The 20,369-nt window shown below is 46.3% G+C and overlaps 1 protein-coding gene across 1 annotated transcript in view; it reads right to left on the bottom strand.

Annotated features, from left to right (window-relative positions):
- Positions 1–20,369, bottom strand: part of ZPLD1 (zona pellucida like domain containing 1) — a 76,764-nt gene that overhangs the window by 12,591 nt on the left and 43,804 nt on the right. The window contains exons 3-5 of the mRNA XM_076053742.1: positions 17,909–18,129; positions 14,752–14,933; positions 4,920–4,992 (exon numbers count right to left, since the gene is read on the bottom strand). Of these exons, the coding sequence (XP_075909857.1) occupies positions 4,920–4,992; positions 14,752–14,933; positions 17,909–18,129 (476 nt within the window). The remainder of the gene's footprint in view (positions 1–4,919; positions 4,993–14,751; positions 14,934–17,908; positions 18,130–20,369) is intronic.

The following is a 20,369-nucleotide window of genomic DNA, read 5'->3' as shown; positions in this document are numbered from 1 at the left end:
GATATCACAATCCATCCCAATCCTGCAAGTAAACTGATCTAATCGCTCCATCTCTGCGGTGGTTGTCCTGCTTGTCATGTTCTCTCCATCTGCTGTTATTCTCTTACCAATATTCATCACCCAAATATCGCCTAAATATGGTTAGGTCCTGAAATATTCATGTCAAGGCTCTACGACACATTCGACCACTATTGAGTCGTGACATAGCTAAAGCGGGGGCGTGTAGCGGAGTATTGACAAGGCTCGATTATTGCAACTCGCTACTCTACAGGACGTCTAGCAAAAACATTACCAAGCTGCAACGTGTACAACATTCAATGGCACGTGTCGTGACGGGGACCGCAAGATCCAACCGTGTCCGTCCAGTGCTAGCTGAGCTGCATTGGCTTCGGGTTATCGAACGGATACAATATAAGGTCGTGCTCACTGCACACAAAGTGATTGCCACAAATGAACCACAATACCTTGCTGAATTCGTCAAGGAGCATAGAGCATCACGCAAACTCCAGTCATCCTCGCAGCAGCTTTTGGCTAACCATCGAACAAAAACGGTCATCGCATCGCGTGCTTTCAGATCCGCTTCTGCGACCGTCTGGAACGCTCTTCCGATAATAGGAAGCCACTGGAGCTATGCTACTTTTAAATTGAGATTGAAAATGTATTTCTTTAAAACTGCACGTTTAGCATGGTTGGCTACGTACGGTACGAGAGAAGTTCAAGATACGTGCATACACACCTTTTAAAGAGATGTCTCCTGCGCATGCCGTTTATTTTCCTAACAATATGTTTCTCATTCGACAATTTTTTCATGTTCCATTCCTGCGAATGGCAATATTTTGAGGCGCTACATGCTAATGTTGAGGTCTGCTGGCCATGAGAGGGTTTCAAGAGAGACATTGTGTAGTTTTGCTTTTCCTCCATTGAAAGAGGGCAGACGACAATGGTTTACTATGTGGGTCCATAGCCTGGGCTGCATGGCCACAATCGGACTGCAGGTGCACGCTAACAGCACTTGCCCTGAACAGTCGCGTCGGGGTTAGAGCACTGTGCTTCGAACCCGGCGACTCGAGTTCGGCCAACACCAGTGACGAATAACTGAACTCTCTCCAGTGTTGCCGCTTGTTCAAAGTGGAGAGACCAAGTACTACGAAAGCACTTGCAAATGGCAACATCACCCCTCGCACTTTCCTGTTTTTTCACCAGCCAGCCCAGGCGTCCCGGCATACTTGAGCTGGCTTCTCAATATTGCTGGGGACGTCGAATTGAATCCAGGCCCGTTTTTCCCTTGTGGCGGCTGCGGCAAGAACGTCAATGCAAATTCTATCCAATGCAACAGTTGTAAAGCTTGGTATCACAAACGCTGCACTACTTTAGCCCACATCCCCAGTTCACATTCTGGCTGGTTCTGCAAATATTGTACATCATCCACTCCAACAACTCCACCTTGCACAACCACACTAGCACCACCACCTCTCATCCATCGCAACCACCGTTTCAACCACAACAAAACGTCAACAACAAAAACGACCTAAAAATCCTTCAACTAAACATCAACGGCATCAACAACAAATCTCTTGAACTCAGCACCTTCCTACAACAAAACTCAATTAATATAGCTGCCATCCAAGAAACAAAATTTAAATCTACTTCTCGCCCACCCAACTTTAAAAATTTCACTTTCCTCCATCAAGACCGACCAACAGCTGGTGGCGGTCTAGCTTTCTCATCCATAACAGCATTCAATTTGAAGAAATTAAAATCCCAATGCCTCCTTCTGATATCATCACAGTAGTCTTAAGTGTCCACATCAAACCCCATCTAGGCCCACTCACTATAATAAACATCTACATCCCACCGACCAGTTCTTGCCTTCGCAACTATCAGTTCAATATAAATCGACTTTTACCAAACAACGACTCAATTGTCATTGGAGATTTCAACGCCCACAACAAACCTTGGCACTCTTCCCTTTCAGATGCACGTGGCGACCTCTTTGCCAATATCTTGAAAGTCTCCCCCTATGGGGTAGTTAATGAAAATAATCAAACCAGAGTTCCGTCATCTGGCCCTTCATCCTCACCAGATATCTCAATAGCGTCAGGAAACCTCCTTTTATCAATCGACTGGTAAGTCTTTACAGCCCTTGGATCCGACCACCTACCAATTGTGTTGACCCTCAATGCCGCCAAGCCTTCACAAACTCCTAAAAACCGCTTGTATTACAACTTTAAAAAAGCAAACTGGCCACTTTTTACTTCAGAATCAGAAGCATTATTCGCCAACATCAAACCTTTTCCACACATTTGCACATAACTCTGAAAATATTTTCATCACAACTATAACCAAGGACACCATCCCGGCGGGTTGCTACAACACCTTCCCTGCCTCCCTGAAGAAGCCTCAACTCTAAAAAACCAACAAAACACTATTAGGACTAAAAATCCTACATCACCACAAATCCCAGCCTTCAATATTGAAATCAAAAAGCTAAGCAATCAAGCCAAAACAGAACGCTGGCACGAGTTTGAATCTTTTGACCACCGCCAAAACTCATCAACTTTGGAAGACCATCAAAGCTTTAGATGGACACTTCAAATCGCCACCTAATTGTGCAATCACTTTCAACAACAAATCCGTCATAAACAAAAATAACATCACCAACCACTTTAACAAACTTTTCTCATCAGTCGTCCAACACTTCCAATAAATACTCCCGTGAAAAAATCCGTCAAATCAAGGAACGGCCACTAAACGACGCCCCCCAATTTAGCCTTGAAGAGGTGAAACTAGCTATCAAAAAAGCCAAAAATTAATCTGCAATTTGCCCCGATGGCATAGCTATGCCCCACCTCAAACACCTCAGCCCCCTTGGCATAAAGTTTATCGCTTCCACCATTAACGCCTCACTCCAGTGCAACCTCATTCAGGCCATCTGGAAATCATTGACAATCATCCCACTTCCAAAACCTGGCAAAGACCTAAATCAAGCAACGTCCTACAGGCCGATTTCCCTACTTTGCCCATCAATCAAGATTTTAGAGGCCCTCATCCTTCCAATCATCTCACCAACATGGCTTTCGCCCTGCACACTCACCAACAACAGCTCTTCTCAACCTAACTACCCAAATTGCAAACGGTTTCAATGAGAAAAAGCCCCCATCCCGCACTATCGTCGCTTCCCTTGACCTTACAAAGGCTTTTGACACCGTTAACCACCTCACGCTCATCAACATCATCCAGGGTTCTACGCTACAATTAGGCCTTGTTTGCTGGCTTACAAATTACCTGAGGGGCCGCCAATCACGCACTCTCTTTCGTGATATTCAATCCTCCTCACGAAACATGCAGGAGTACCACAAGGTTCCATAAGATCCCCAGCGCTGTTCAACGCCTACCTCCACGATCTACCAACTCCTCCAAAAGGAGTACAAGTAGTCAGCTATGCCGACAACATCACAGTTTACACTTCTAATCAAAATATACCCAAAATGGAAACCTCCATCAACTCCTATCTAAAACGGCTCAGCACTTTCCTAGCCAATAGATCGCTTCAACTCTCAACATCCAAATCAACAATCACTTTTTTCACACCTGATCCTCAGGCCAACTTACATCCCAACGTCATAATAGACAACCAATGCCTCCCACTAGCTAAAACCCCAACAATTATAGGAGTAACCTATGACACCATGTTCAGCTTCGCTCAACACGGCAGAAACGTGCATGCAAAAGTTAACAAATGAAATAACATCTTACGAGCTTTAGCCGGCACATCTTGGGGCAACAAAAGGAGAATTTACTCCTAACCTACAAAGCCATTGGACGTCCCATCATCAATTATGCCAGTCCCATTTGGTGCCCAAACCTTTCCTCTACAGGTTACCAAAAGCTCCAAACCGCCCAAAACTAAGCACTTCGCCAAGCCACAGGATGCCACCTCATGGCGCCCATTGACCATCTCCAACAAGAAACCAAAGTTCTTCTGATTCAAGAACACTGCAAGCTTCTCACCGATCAATATCTGGCTTCATGCCACTCGACAAACGCATCCTTACACAAAGCTACTTAAAGCCCCTGCACCTGCTAAGAAAATTAAATCCACCTTGCTTTCCTTCAGCTCTGCCAACGTGCAATCGACTTTAAATGCTCTTCCACCAAACAGTACCACCAAATCAATTTTGAACCACTTGCACACCGCTTCCACCATGCACTGCCCGAACGTCTACGAGCCCCCAAGGTCGTGCTAGCGGGTTTGCCCCCACCCATAGCAGACGACGAAAAATCCCTGACTTGCACAAAACTGGCTCAACTCCGTTCAGGTCCCTGCGCCATGCTAGCTGATTACCAAAATCGAATCGACCCAAATGCCACAAACTGCTGCCCTTTGTTTCAAGCAATGCCAGAATACGTCTCCCATTTTCTCAGTTGCCCAAAACGCGGACCAAAAATTAAATCAATTGATCTCTGGCTAAACCCTTCCAAAGTGGCGACACAATGCCACCTATAAACAGAAAGTGCGAGGAAAACAACAATAACTGAACTGGTTCTGGGCCTCCCCTAGGTCGACTCAGCCTCAAATGAGTACCTTGTGGGGTGTGTAAACATCGCCACTAGGGAGACAAAGGTGGCCAGGCCTGGTGTTTGCCACCCACCCCCTCGTGTACCATCCCGGGCTTCATAGGTGCTAACCGCGAACAGCACTTGCCCCAACAGTCTGCTAAATACCACGCGGGTAATCTTTGTCTGTCTTTGGCGAACAGGAGTGGTGGTGGCCGAGTGTGATGGTTGTAAATGCTTCAGATCTCTGTGTGCGGTGGCTCGATTGTTGTTCGTCACACGTGGTTCGTAGCGAGAGGTTAGCGGGGGAGAGGGCTACGCTGCTCCCTCCCCCACCCTCGGGAGAGAGGGTGCCGGCTTACGTTGTAGAGCAGCATGTGCAGGGTGCTGATGAAGGTGCCGTTGCTGTCACGGTACGAGATCACCGCCGACGCACTGTCACAGGGAACGGACAGGCAGATTGTAAGAGAGGCGAGATATTGGGGGGGGGGGGGGGGGTGAGGGTGAGAAGGGAGACAAATGGGAAGGTGGAAAGAGAGGGGGCGAGTTGGGGAGAGGAGGGAGGGAGAGAGAGAGATGAACGCTTGCAACATTCTCTGGGATGTGTCGTGACGGGTGGTGCAATATCCGACCATGTCCGTCCAGTGCTCTCGGAGCTGCATTGGCTTCCGTTTGCTGAACGAATGCATTATAAGGTCGCGCTCATTACACACACAAAGTGCTTGCCACAAATGAACCACAATACCTCGCTGATCTCGCCAATGAGCATAAACCATCACGCGAACTCCGATTATCCTCGCAGCAGCGGCTTTTCGATGGCCATCGAACAAAGACGGTCAACGCAACGCACGCTTTAAGATGCGCTTCCGCAGCCGTCTGGAGCGCGCTTCCGCAGCCGTCTGGAGCGCTCTTCCTTCTGATATTAGGAAGCCATTGGCTATGCACTTTAAAATCATCTAGATTGAAAACTCATTTCTTTGGAACTGATTTTTGCGTTGAGGTTCGTCCTTCCCCAGCACCTCCCATTGGCACGGTTGGCTACGTACGGTGCGAAAGAAGTTCAACATACATACATGAGAGAGAGGGGTGTATGAGAAGTTAATTTAGCCGCACGTTGTAACTCCACTCACTGCAGCGGGGGTGGCTCTGCTCCCAACCCCAACCCTCCGCGCGTCTTCATGGCCACACCAACGGTGAGTGCCCTCTGCTCATGCTGGCATCAAACGACCACCGTAATGAGGAGCCAACGACGTGCGGTTTGAATGGGCGCAAACGTTCGGCACCGGCGCTAACGCACGAAGTGTCCATCGCTCTGCCCCCTCAGAGAGGAAAAAAAACGGTTTTTGGGTCTAAGGGTCGCGTCGTAACCGGGAGCTGTAAATGGGCCGGAATGAGCCCGGAATGAGCCAGATCGCCGTGGTGGTGGGAGTGAAGATCTGAACCCAACTGGAAGAAACCCGTGACACGTGTAGTGGAGGCGGGTAGTCTGTATCGGTTAATGTTTTTAATCCGTTCCACTAAAACTGTTAACCGAAATAACTGTTAATTAAAGGTATTAATTACATGTTAAAAGCATTAATCCATTCCAAGACTGTCGGAAGTTGACCTTATTGACCCTTAAAACATAGTTTATAGCATTTAAACACTTAATATTAATACATTCAATTATAAGAACATTAAAGAAGGAATATCAATAGAAACGTAGTTAAATAATGAATACATAGACCATAACAATGCTTACCTTAGGCTAAGAAGATGGCTGACTTAATCGGGTTGATGGAGAAGCTGAGGTAAGGGAAAATATATTTTGGGAAGGAGATTCTTAAAGTAGAAAAGAGAACCATAGGTTCGAATGTAAACTTAAAGCCAGTCGAGGTCTAAACACTCATAAATGGGCGTCGCCGATTGGCTGAGAGCATGGCACAGCCCCACTTGCAAGCGCTTGGATTGGTCGGAATTGGCGGCCCGCGTGCATCACGTAAACGTTACCGTTCATCAAAATGTTAACGTTAGTCGACACCATGGGGTCCCCTATGGGAGGCGAAACCTTATCCGAAAAACCGTTAACCGATGTCACTGTTAACCGAAGGACTACTCTATTTATAACTCGCAAGAGTCTGCTCCGTCACGCTCTGGATCTCCCAAACGGTACGTGAGTAGAAAAACATACGAAACAATTGCGTAAAAGATCTGCGAATACACGTGGGAAATATAAACATGTTTCCAGTCATGATCGTAACTGCTTTAAGCGAGGCATTCACCCTCACTCGACCCAGGAGACACAACAACAACTCGGCTTTTTGAGCCACAACTTCTACATGAAGCTAGGTGCCTCGACATTGGCACCTAGCTCCTGGACATATTGCCAGAAACTGTAATGCAACAAACAGTGGTCATAATATAATTGTAAATGTTGTGGATTTTCTCTCCAACACACCAGTGTGCTGAACGAGTAACTAATTGGCACGTTTTGTTTACGTGACAAACCTTATTAATTGACTGTCGGGTGGTTGTGGTTTTAAGGGCACGTTTATATTTACGTGATCTCACCCAAAAAAGCTCAATTATGGATAATATTGCTCGCGAAAGCCTATGACGTGTTAAACTAACAAGCATTCGCTTCGTCATCAGCATTGCCTTCACCAGAAGACATGGCCTCCCCGTGTAGAGCCCAAACTGCATTGAGCACCAGTGTTCAGACGACGTATGTGTGTATGTTGAACTTCTTTCGCACCGTACATAGCCGACTGTTTTAATCGGAGGTGCGGGGTAAGGACAATAAACTAAAATACAACAAAACTCCTAACGTGAAATTCGAACCCATAACCCTCAGACGTAACCACTAACTTTAAACCCTAACCGTGAACCCGAACCCCCTATCCCCAAGCTCTCACTCCTAAAAATCAAACCTCTGACACTAAACCGTGACTCCGAACCCTAATCCATTAACCCCGAAGAAGTGGCTTTAATTTAGTATTTCACCAAACGAAAACCCAAAGGACACACATCTGGTCTACGATTGGATGGAAATATTTAGGCAATAGTACGGCCAGAAACTCGGGATTTGTCTTCCCACATGTTTGGAACAATGCCATCTATGGGGGCTATCTGCCCATGGATCGTGATGATGATGGGACAATGTAATTATTGGGGCAGACAAAGTTTCAGGAAGCAGAGATATGTGTATTTATTGTTTAAAGGAGAGCCTACACAATGCGTGAAATGATAAGGAATGAGTCGGGCTAATGCTGCACGTGCCCCATGACCCAGCAATGAGGAAGTAACAATTGAGGGTTGGTGGATAACACACGGATGCTGTGGAACTCCTTTCCCCTTGGACGATGAGGAGCCATCCTCTGGCTCTGCCAGGAGAGGGCGGTACAGTAAAGTGGGGACCTCATCTGTTGCCGTCTGTATGGGATAGAGCGTTGACCTCTCATGTGTGGGTTTTCTCCGGGTGCTCCGATTTCCTCCATAATTTAAAGCACTTATTAATTGGCCCGAAAACATCTGAATATACAGAGGACCACAGAGCTTAGCTTGAATAATTTAACGTATACCGGTGATGCCCGGTATATTTATTTTCCCGCAATTTGCAATCCCCGGTGAGAAACTCTTGCAGGGCGGTAGTGCATCAAAATTAGTTCTCGTGATGTCGAAGCAGTCAGAAGACGTATGTTACGAGCGGCTGAACACGAAGCTTCACAGTCTGTTGCCGTACAGCAGCACGCAGCCTGATACACGATTGGCTACTCCATGTCCCAGATCCAACATTTTACTCGTGTCCTAGACTTGGTCCGATGGTTCCTCGATTCATTTGCGGAATCATTTATTGGCAGATGGTGGTATCACAAGATTACAACTCGTGGTGGCGTCACCACCGCACGTTCCATTGGGAAATCGGCTGCTGAATCTAATTGCAACTTCTGATGGAGAGTGCAGCTCACTCAATGGCAAGAGCGACTTCGCTAGACTTTTAAGAGGACCGGTGAGTTAGGCTGCACCGGTGCATCACCAATACGTGCAATTGTTAGCATCGATTCACCACCGTGCAGCCGCTGTCTTGCCGCTCGCACATAGTTCCTCCTCCTCGCGCCTCTGAGTCGTTCTCCCTCTCATCTAACAAAAACTATTAGCTTCAATTATATATAAGGTTAGGATCGCGATGATCACGGAGCTACAAGACCGCAAGGAACACCGTGGCACACGAGGAGGGCCAAACGTTCTGATATTTAATTTAACACGTTGGCTTTCGAGACCAGTTATTATTCACAACAAAAATTTAATTTGGGTTAGATCGCGTACTCAAATTGTAAATGTTGTGGATGTACTCTCCTACACAGCGGTTGGTGCTGACGTAGTAACTAATTGGCACGTTTTGTTGATGTGACCTTTACTAATTGGCTGTGTCGGGTGGTGGTTACGGGTTCTGATATTTAACTCGCCGTCATCTAACGCTGATGTCTCTGCAGGGCCTAGCTAGGGCTGTGTTACCGCCTATGTTTGTGAACAACAGAACCCCGACACGGTGGCCATAACCAGGCTTGGTGCCAGTCGGGTTCCTTCTGCCTGCCACCCGAGCCACGTTGGCAAGAGAGTGGCGAACAGTCCCGGGACTCGCCCATAGGGGCAGCAGTCCGAAGCGCAAATGCCCGGTGGGCCGTTCCATTTTTATGGCCGATGTAGGGGGGCGGCCTGTGTGGGGATATTGCACATGTGATCGGAGTACAAAAGATATATATTTTATATTTTAATAAAAAATATTGTATTACCTTTAACGTGTGCGCTGGATTGCTTATATATTCGGCAGGCCCAAAGATTCTTCCTCACCAACTCTACATTCGTTTTTTTGGACCCAGCACCAAATGGTACACAAATGAGGATTGCATGGTAAAATCTCGCTCATAGGTCGTCACACCGCAATATCTAGCGACTTAGTCGTACTACGGAGTTTATCATGGCACGAAAACCATTTAGAAAATAAATAATTGCCCACAGCCCAAATTTGGGCCGGTGGGTTTACAAATGCCTGGACCGATTTTTAGTCCCAAGGCCGGCAGTGGTCGCAAACAAGAGCAGACGAAGTCGGATGCGTCCCGAGCGTCGTGTGAAATCCATTTTTTAAATACCGGTAGGGGTTCCCTCAATCAATCAAGCAATCGATCAGTCTTCATATTTCCGTGCCAATATTGCCCTCAGTAAAGCAGGCATCGGTGCACATTACAGCGGAACGGGAACGATGCCAGGGGGCACGGAGCAAGAGGGCTGAATAAAGAGACCCGTCACGACCTCAGGCTAACGCCGACTGAGCAGATTCAATTGCAATTGCGTGAAAAACAAAGTACAAACCTTGCGAAACGAACAGCACGAGCAAGTTAAGTAGTATTTTTTTTATATATATAAAAAGTAAAGAGACAGTTTTGTTTTATTTTAAATCTTTGATTTTATGGGAAGGCAAGTCTCCTATTCCACCTTATTCCGAACCTTCGAATAGATTCTAACATATCACACATTTCACAAGAACGGGTACGGTTATGGTGTGCGTGGGTTGGGATAGGATGAGGGGCTAGCGTATGTCAGGTTAGGGTTAGGGTGAGTGTGGGTACGGGTAGGGTAAGTGTGGTTACGGGTAGGGTGATTGTGGGTGGGTTAGGGTGAGTGTGGGTGGGTTAGGGTGAATGAGGGCACGGGTAGGGTGAGTGTGGGTGGGTTAGGGTGAATGTGGGTACGGGTAGGGTAAGTGTGGGTGAGTTTGGATGAGTGTGGCTGGGTTAGAGTGAGTGAGGGCACGGGTAGGGTGAGTGTGGGTTAGGGTGAGTGAGGGCACGGGTAGGGTGAGTGTGGGTTAGGGTGAGTGTGGGTGGGTTAGGGTGAGTGTGGGTATAGATTGGGTCAGTTTGGGTGGGTTAGGGTGAGTATGGCTGGGAGCAGTACTGTTGCGGTGAGCATGCTGCACTATGAACCCAAACGACCCGAGTTCGATTCCCGCTCACGGCCAACACCAGTGACGATTATCTGAACCGGTCCTGGGCCTCCTCTAGGTCATCTCAGCCTCAGATGAGAACCAAGTGCGGTGTGTAAATATCGCCCTGAGGAAGACAAAGGCGTCTTCTTTGGTTCTTTCGGTAAAGTCACGTAGAATGAGAATAAAATAATAAATTGATAAAATAAAATAACACAATAATATTCTCACGACGTTTCGGCCACAACACAAGCGGCCTTCATCAGGTGAAGGGAGCGAGACTGTCTGGTAGGACAGCGCTGGAGTGAGAGAGCCACGTTCAGATCACGGCTTTTAAGCTGTGTGAGAGGAACAAAGAGCCCTCAAATGAGCCCTCAAATGAGGGCTCTTTGTTCCTCTCACACAGCTTAAAAGCCGTGATCTGAACGTGGCTCTCTCACTCCAGCGCTGTCCTACCAGACAGTCTCGCTCCCTTCACCTGATGAAGGCCGCTTGTGTTGTGGCCGAAACGTCGTGAGAATATTATTGTGTTATTTTATTTTATCAATTTATTATTTTATTCTCATTCTACGTGACTTTACCGAAAGAACCAAAGAAGATGAATCATTGCAGTCACGAAAGCTTTAAATCGAAAGACAAAGGCGGCCTGGTGTGGTGCTGGCCACCCACCTCGTGTGCCATGTTGGCGACCTTCATAGGTGCTACTCGCTAACAGCACTTCCCCAACAATATGTTAAAGCCTATACAGGGGATATTTGTCTTGGTGTGGGTGGGTTAGGGTCGAGTGTTAGGGATGGGACATTGAAAGGAAAACATCGATATGTTTTTATTGAAAGCACCAATATACACTGAAATATCGGAATGATTACAGGAAAGAGCAACGAAAATATTCAAAGGTAATGTTTAAAAAAATAATGATTAAGTAATCCTAAATTTCAAGAAGAAGTAAAAATCGAATTACGAAAAAGCGCCAGAAGGCAGTTTGTTGATGATGGCTCAACACCCCGCACAAACGTGCGCCACTATCAATATCTAAGCAAATATTGAGGAACTCGCCTCTTGCCCGTCCAAGGACGGGTGTATTGCAGTAAATCTGAAACTTGCAAGCGAAAAGCAGACCACGACGTGATATTCATTGCATCAATGCGTGTGCAATTTGTAAGGGCGCGGTGACACAGACCTATTTCATGTTAAGGTTAAAATCCCTTGTTCACCACGACGTCCTTTTTACTTTGATGTCTCAACAGCGTTACGGAGATCACGTGACGTGTAGTGAGGGTTGTAATTTGACGCCGAGGAGGGAGGAGGAGGCGCCTCAGCCCCCCATGTGGAGTGACGTCAGTCGCTAATTATTATGAATGGGTGGGGTGTCCATTTGGAGGATGTCACCTTATAATGAATATTAATGAGGGGGGCTGTTCGATGTGGAGTGACTTCACCGTTTCATGATTATTAATGAGGGCGGGCGGGTCCATGTGGAGGACGTAACTTGTTCATGATCATTAATGAGGCGGGCTGGTCGATGTGGAGTGACGTCACGAGCGTTGCACACAGACATTCGTGGCTTATTGTAGTAGATAATAATAATGGGGGGGGGGGGTGTCCATTTAGAGGACGTCACCTGCTCATGATTATTAATGAGGGGGGCTGTTCGATGTGGAATGACGTCACTTGCGCACGATTATTAGTGAGGGGGCGGGAAGTACTCCATATTGAGTGACGTCACCCGCTCATGATTATTAATTAGGAGGGGTGGGGGGGGGGTGTCCATATGGAGGACATCACCTTCTCATGAATATTAATGAGGGGGGCTGGTCGATGTGGAGTGACGTCACGAGCGTTAAGGACAGACATTCCTGGGTGATTATAGTCGATATAATTCGACAGGAAAAACAGAAATGTACTCAGGCTCCTGCTGCTGCAGAGCCAACACTCAACCAACAGCAAACTTACGTCGACTTTACAGAATATTAGAACTTTCAACTGATCTGCAGTACCACATATATGTGTGTATACGTGCATCTGTCTACGACGTTTAGATAGGGACCAGTTGATTTGTTTTTTTGATCAGACAGATTCAAATGTAGGTGGTTGATGGATGGCTGCAGGATATTTCGTATATCCCGCTTTCTTTCAGCCGGAAAAACACAAACCTCCAAAAATAGGAATCGGTTTATACCCTTTCTAGCAATAAAACAGGAGGTATTCAGATGTTCAAACACCAAATAAGAGTTTCTTGTTATTTTCTATGAACCTATCTACGTGACTTTACCGAAAAACCCAAAGAATATGAATTCCTGCAGTCACGAAAGCTTTTTTAACAAAATAGTGAAGAAAATGTGTCATGACCTCACAAACTCACAGCACCAGAGATGAAGCAAAGACATTAAACTAAACGTAACAGATAATTTGGTTAGCTTTGATGACACCCCTCCAATAATCCACCTCCACTCCCAACATAATCCAACCTCCACAGGACACCTCTCCCACAAGTGTGTGTCGTTAATGTAGACTCGATGCCTTTCAAAAGGCATCTATTTGGTGTTTGAACATATTAACAAATCTCCAGTTTTACTGCCAGGAAAGGGTAAAACCGATTCTTATTTTTCAAGAAGGAAGAGTGTTCCAGACGGCCGCAAGAGTTGAGAGTCGGATCCTCGAGGAAGTGAAGTCGCAGGAGTTTCTAAGCGCCACCCCATTGGATATGCAAATGACGGGGTCATATTTGGCTACTGGGGCTAAATAAAGGTGGGGTGCGCTCATGCAGATGGGGACGTGTACACAACGCGATGGAAGGGTGCGGCGACCCTGGGAGCGGCCGAGGGCTCAGAGAAAGAGACGGGCTGAGAAAATGCCCTTTAAAATTTGGGCCAAGATAAACCGTGGGAAAGAGAAAGCTCGGGGAGAAGTTGATGCAACGAACGGAGATCGCTGCCTCTTCAGTGACAAAGAGGCAGGTGGCATAGCGACGGCGGCGGCAGCACGCGCCACGGTGAGGTTCTACGCTGAGATGGAACCACTGCGAGTCGGCGGCGGCGTCAGCAGGTGATAGGAGACGGGGCACGTGGAGTTGCACGGGTGGGGAGGTGTTTATTGGTAGCTTGTCACTGAAGGAGTTGTCAGTTTGCGCATAAAGAACATTTTTTAGTATCGCTATGGGTTAGTGAGCCTATGGCATTGCGTAATCTTTATTTTAACAGTTGCTCAGCTGTAAATGCATTCATAATAAACGTTTTCGGGTTAGATCACGTAAGTATAAATGTGTCGCTGGTAATTATCCAATTTGAGTACGACGTTTCGCTGGTAATTACCCAGCGAAACGTCGTACTAAAATTGTAAATGTTGTGGATTTACTCTCCAACACACTGGTAGGCTGAAGTAGTAGCTAATTGGCGCGTTGTTTACGTGACAAACCTTACTGGCTGTGTTGGGTGGTGGAGGGTTACGACACATTAATAGTTACGCGATCTAACCAAAAAACCTTTATTATAAATAATACCGGTCGCAAAAGCCGATGTGTTAAACTGTAAATGCATTACTAAACAAAAGCAAGAATAGTGTGAATAATGTTATTTATTACTCTTAGTTGTAATGTTTTTACTGGGATTGTGTTGTAAAGTGTGATATATAAAACTAACTTTTACTTAATGTGCCTCCTTGATTTATTCGTTGAATAAGGATCACAATAGATTGTGTGCGCTTTGGATTTTTTTTGCCGTGGATTACACATACGTGCTTGTGCGATATTCACCACTAAAGGTGGGATATACAACACTCCCCCCCCACTCTCTTGCTGTCTCTTTGTGTGTGCACGCGCCGGTGTGTGGCATTGGCGGCGCTGTAAATAGAGCGATACAATCGGACACCCGATGAAATCACCGATCAGAGATTTGCCCCCCATATTTGTAAGTAGGCAAGGCATTGGCCGAAGGGGGCGTGTCTTTGCCCATATAATTGTATCTATTCAGCTTGAGTCGATTCGACACCCAGCTCAAGTTGATCAGACAGCCATATTTAAAATGTTCGATTCATTGGCAATCGATTCAATGATCAAGCCGTCAAGTGACACAACACCCCCACCCCTCCCCGTTTATTTGATTGGCTTATATCAGCAAGCATCAGTGAGTCAGTTGCAGTTTCCACTTTGATTGTTACCACAGCATCGTGAATGCCCTCCCCCTGCCGCCCTCGCCCCCGCCTCGCCCCGCCCCCGGGGAGGTGCAAGGGCTTACGAGGAGAGCTGCGAGTTGTTCACGATGTACTGCAGCGGGTAGAGGCAGGTGTAGCGGTAGAGCAGGTCGGGCAGGTAGCTGATGACGGAGGGCGGGTCGGGTGTGTCGATGTAGCCAGACACGTTGCCGCTCTGCACGGCCACCAGGTTGCTCTCCCCGTTGGAGCCGGACACCGACACGATCTGCCCGCAACGGTGGGGAGAGGGGAGTGGGGGGGGGGGCATAGCAGACAGTCGTTCTTTGCTCGGTCCCTTGTGGGAGAGGTGTCCGGTGGAGGTGGATTATGGGAGGGGTGTGGGGGGTGGAACGGAGGTGGATTATGGGAGGGGTTGGGGTGGAGCTAACCAAATTATCTGTTACATTTAGTTTAATGTCTTTGCTTCATCTCTGGTGCTGTGAGTTTGTGAGGTCATGACACATTTTTTTTACTATTTTGTACAAAAAGCTTTCGTGACTGCAGGAATTCATGTTCTTTGGGTCTTTCGGTAAAGTCACGTAGATAGGTTCAAATAAAATAACAAAAAAACACTTATTTGGTGTTTGAACATCTTAATACCTACTGTTTTATTGCTAGAAAGGGTAAAACCGATTCTTATTTTACGAGGTTTGTGTTTTTCCGGCTGAAAAAAAGTGGGATATACGAAATATCCTGCAGCCATCCGTCAACCACCTTCATTTGAATCTGTCTGATCAAAAAAACAAATCAACTGGTCCCTATCTAAACGTCGTAGACAGATGCACGTATACACACATATATGTGGCACTGCAGATCGGTTGAAAGTTCTAATATTCTGTAAAGTCGACGTAAGTTTGCTGTTGGTTGAGTGTTGGCTCTGCAGCAGCAGGAGCCTGAGTACATTTCTGTTTTTCCTGTCGAATTATATCGACTATAATCACCCAGGAATGTCTGTCCTTAACACTCGTGACGTCACTCCACATCGATCAGCCCCCCTCATTAATATTCATGAGAAGGTGATGTCCTCCAAATGGACACTCCCCCACCCCTCATTAATAATCATGAGCGGGTGACGTCACTCAATATGGAGTACTCCCCGCCCCCTCACTAATAATCGTGCGCAAGTGACGTCACTCCACATCGAACAGCCCCCCTCATTAATAATCATGAGCAGGTGACGTCCTCCAAATGGACACCCCCCCCCATCATTATTATTATCCACTACAATGAGCCAAGAATGTCTGTGTGCAACGCTCGTGACGTCACTCCACGTCGACCAGCCCCCTCATTAATGATCATGAACAGGTTACGTCATCCACATGGACCCCCCACCCCCTTAGTAATAATCATGAGCCGGTGACGTCACTCCACACGCGAGCGTTGGTTTCTGACAATAAAGCAGGTGACACTTGCATTGCCTTTCTACTGTTCGCCTTGTGGCGTTCTCTGGCCTAACACTGGTGGTGAGACAGGGCCATGGAGAAGGCTGTTGTCTCTGGTGTAGGCCAATCAGTTTCAAAGGCAATTTACACATTAGGGGTCGTCCATGAATGACGTCACGCGAATTTGGACGATTTTTGACCCCCCCCCCTTGTCACACGGCGTCACAAAAAGTCAGAACTCCCTTCAAATATGACGTCACAAAGCTCTGCCCCCCCCCCCCCCCCCAAATATATAAAACATGCTTCAAATCGCTTTAAACTATTGTCATTGTAGTGCGTATTTACTGTGGCGCTGCACTCTGATGTTATAGGAGAAAACATTTATTAAAAAGTCTATTTAATTAAGTATAACGTGTTGTCTATATTTATTTAAAGTTGCGCATTTTGATGTGACGTCACATTTCTCAAACCCCCCACCCCTCGTCACACATCGCCACAAATGTCCGACCCCCCCCCCTAGGTGCGTGACGTCATTTATGGACGGCCCCTTATTATCGGAGCATGTTTGCATGTTTTTCCACAAGTACGTGTACTTAATGCAGACTTTATGCTTTGCAAACAGGAACCATTTGGTGCTTGAACATCTTAACACAACTCTGTTTTAGTGCCAGAAAGGGTAAAAAAAACTACTCTCATGTTTCATCAGTCCACAGTAGTTTTGCCAAATGAGGCGATGATCTTGTTCTGTGTAATCGCCAACTGGGTAAGTCACTTGGTAATATTCTTGGTTCTTCTTCTTTGGTTCTTTCGGTAAAGTCACGTAGAATGAGAATAAAATAATGAATTGATAAAATAAAATAACACAATTAAATTCTCACGACGTTTCGGCCAGCAGTCTCGTCCCTTCACCTGATGAAGGCCGCTTGTGTTGTGGCCGAAACGTCGTAAGAATTTTATTGTGTTATTTTATTTTATCAATTTTTTATTTTATTCTCATTCTACGTGACTTTACCGAAAGAACCAAAGAAGATGAATCCTTGCAGTCATGAAAGCTTTAAATCGAAATTATTGGTTCTTTCGGTAAAGTCACGTAGAAGGGAAACAATATATTTTTATTGTTTTATTGTTTACCTTCTACGTGACTTTACCGAAAGAACCAAGAATATGAATCCCTGCAGTCACGAAAGCTTTAAATCACTTGGTAATGTTTCAAATTTGGGGAATTGGCCTCACTCTGGCGAACGACGTCACAGGATCTGCAACGTCCGCTGTGAGTAAAAGTGAACTGCGTGGAGTACGTTCACGGTTGCCACACTCTCTCGTGCAATAATAACCGCCCGGTGGCCTTACATATTGGGACGACGAACCACTTCTAATAAGCGACGAATGGTGCTACCGAGGAGGGAGGAGGAGGAAGAGGAGGGGGAGGAGTTGGAGACTTTTTTTACTTTCAAACCATTTTTTATTGCTGCCAGCAGCAACAGCACTGGAGGCGATTCCGATATGAAATACACAAAGTCACCAACAACACAAATGAAAATAAACGTTATAAATCCACGCGCTGTGGCGCTAAATGCACCGCGCACAGCACGAAAGAAAAGTCACGTGGTGGTGGTTTTGGAGAAGGAGGACGAAGAGGAGGAGGAAGGGAATGAGGAAGGAGAATGGAGGAGTTGGAGGAGGAACAAGGAAGAGGAGTTGGAGGAGAGGGAAGGATGAGGTAGGAGAAGGCGCGAGGAGGAGGAGTTCGAGGAAGAGGAGGGGGAGCAGCGTGTGATGATGACGATGAGCAGCAGCGTGCTTGCCGCGGGGCTCTCACGGTGAGGGTGCTGCCGCACGACTCGAGCGCGCTGAGCGGGATGTGGAAGAGGAGCGACGCCGGTGCCGTCTCGTTGCGAAGCCGCCCGCGGCACCTCAGCTCCGAGTGGCGCCCGTTGAGCGCCAGGTCGTGCAGCGTGTAGCCCGCGTACAGCACCGGGCAGAAATTGATGGTCAGGGAGATGGTCTGCGCACCGCAGGACACCACCATGTCCGTCGCCACTGTCCATCGCGGGGCGTGGGAGAGGTGCCGGGGCAGGGATGGGATGGAAGTGTTAAGGAGTTATACTCTTTGGTTCTTTATGTAAAGTCACGTAGGTAAAAAATAATAAGAGGAAATTAATAAAAATCAAATCAAATCACGACGTTTCGGAGGCAACACAAGCTTCCTTCATCAGGTGTAAAAAAGGCACAGCTACCATTGTTGGATGTTCTGTTTGAGAGGAGGTCCAATGTCTCCTTGGGACATTCTGTCTACAGGAAGGCCACCCACACAGATTCCTATCTGAAACCTGATTCCCACCACCATCCAGCACATAAGAATTCCTTAATCAAAACACTACACCATAGGGCCCACTGCATTTCTGACCAACACTACCTGGCCAGTGAATTGGTACATGTACACCGGGCCCTTAAGATGAATGGATATTCTGACCGTACTATCCGCAAAGCTGTTTCTCCAACCATGGAGAAACAACCCCCTGAGACTCCGATCAAAACCATCACGTTACCATACATAGCAGGCGTTACCAAAAATATTTCCAAAATCTTAAACACAAGATCCAGGTCCGATTCAGTACAGTACACAAAATCCGTGATCTAATCCCATCTGTGAAAAATGTCATTCCTGACTTGCAATACCCTGGTGTTTACAAACTAAGTTGCATCTGTTATTGTTACATTGGCGAAACGAAACGTCATGTTTCTGACCGTGTCCGCGAGCACAAGACAGATTTGAAACACGGCAGGACGAATTCCTCCGCCGTTGCTGATCATTGTTACAATGCTGTGGGCTCTCATGATATTATCTTTTCCGAGACCAAAGTGCTCTGCAAGCCATCTGGATATCACCAAATGTTTGTCTATGAGGCCATCCAGATATACAAACATAGACATAACTTCAACCGAGAAGATGGATTCAAATTGAGCAATCATTGGAAAGATGTGATTAACCATGTTAAACCTCAACTGCTACTCTCCCCCGCTCCGCGTCCCTCCCCCCCCATCCGTGGCGCCGATGTTTTCCAGCAGCTTTACCTTCCTGGCTCCCCCCCCCCCCATCCTACGCCCGTCCTCCCTCGCTCCTCCCCCTCCTCTTACCCTATATAACAGTCTCTCATCACGAATAACTCTCTCTACAGTTATTTTGCTGTGCCTTTTTTACACCTGATGAAGGAAGCTTGTGTTGCCTCCGAAACGTCGTGATTTTATTTTATTTATTTATTATCTTTTTTACCTACGTGATTTTACCTAAAGAACCAAAGAGTATGGATCATTGCAGTCATGAAAACTTCAAATCTAGAATTAACGTTAAGGAGTTTTTTAGGTTGGAAACGTATTTCTTTAGCAACTGCTTGTTGTTGTTGTTGTGTTAGTTTATTGTCCTTCCCCCCGCATCTTATGATTAACGCATTTGGCTACGTATGGTGAGAAATAATTTCAACATATACTATACACTACTCTATACTGTACTACACTACTATACACTACATTAATATACACTACCCTCCTATACACTACCCTACTATACACTACACTATACACTACATTACTATACACTACATTATTATACACTACATTACTGTACACTATACGACTAACACTACACTAATATAGACTACACTATACACTACACTACTATACACTACACGACACCACTATACTAGATTGAAAACGCATTTCTTTAGGGCTGCTTTTGTGTCGTTAGTTTGCTGTTATTCCCCCGCGATTGGCTATGTAAAGTGCGAAATAAGTTCAACATACACAACACTATACACTATTATAAACTACCCGACTATACACTACATTACTATACATTACACTACTATACACTACACTATATACTACTATACACTACTAGACTACACACTACACTAACAAAGACTACACTATACACTAGATTATCTATACTACTATACACTACACGACACCACTATACTAGATTGAAAACTAATGTTTTTATAGCTGCTTTTTGTGTTTAATTTGTTGTCCTTCCCCCGCACATCCGATTAGCGCGGTTGGCTACATACGGTGCTAAAGAAGTTCAACATACGAGACGTAATGAGTGCGTACTACGGAAATATATGGTAGCGCTGTTATATCCGGAGTATCATGTAAAGTTCCCCCCGAAGTCGATTTTGAGATGCCGTTCTGAAAAGAAACACAGCTGCTAGGGGCCGTTCATAAATGACGTCACACGATTTTGGACGATTTTTGACCCCCCCCCCCCAGTCACACGGCGT

This window comes from Petromyzon marinus, chromosome 62 (genome assembly GCF_048934315.1).
Source record: "Petromyzon marinus isolate PM22_M1 ecotype Great Lakes invasive population chromosome 62, UKy_Petmar_22M1.pri1.0, whole genome shotgun sequence".
Taxonomy (NCBI): Eukaryota; Metazoa; Chordata; class Hyperoartia; order Petromyzontiformes; family Petromyzontidae; genus Petromyzon; species Petromyzon marinus.
The sequence above is the reverse complement of the archived record's forward strand: the minus strand, read 5'-3'. Positions and strand labels throughout refer to the sequence as shown.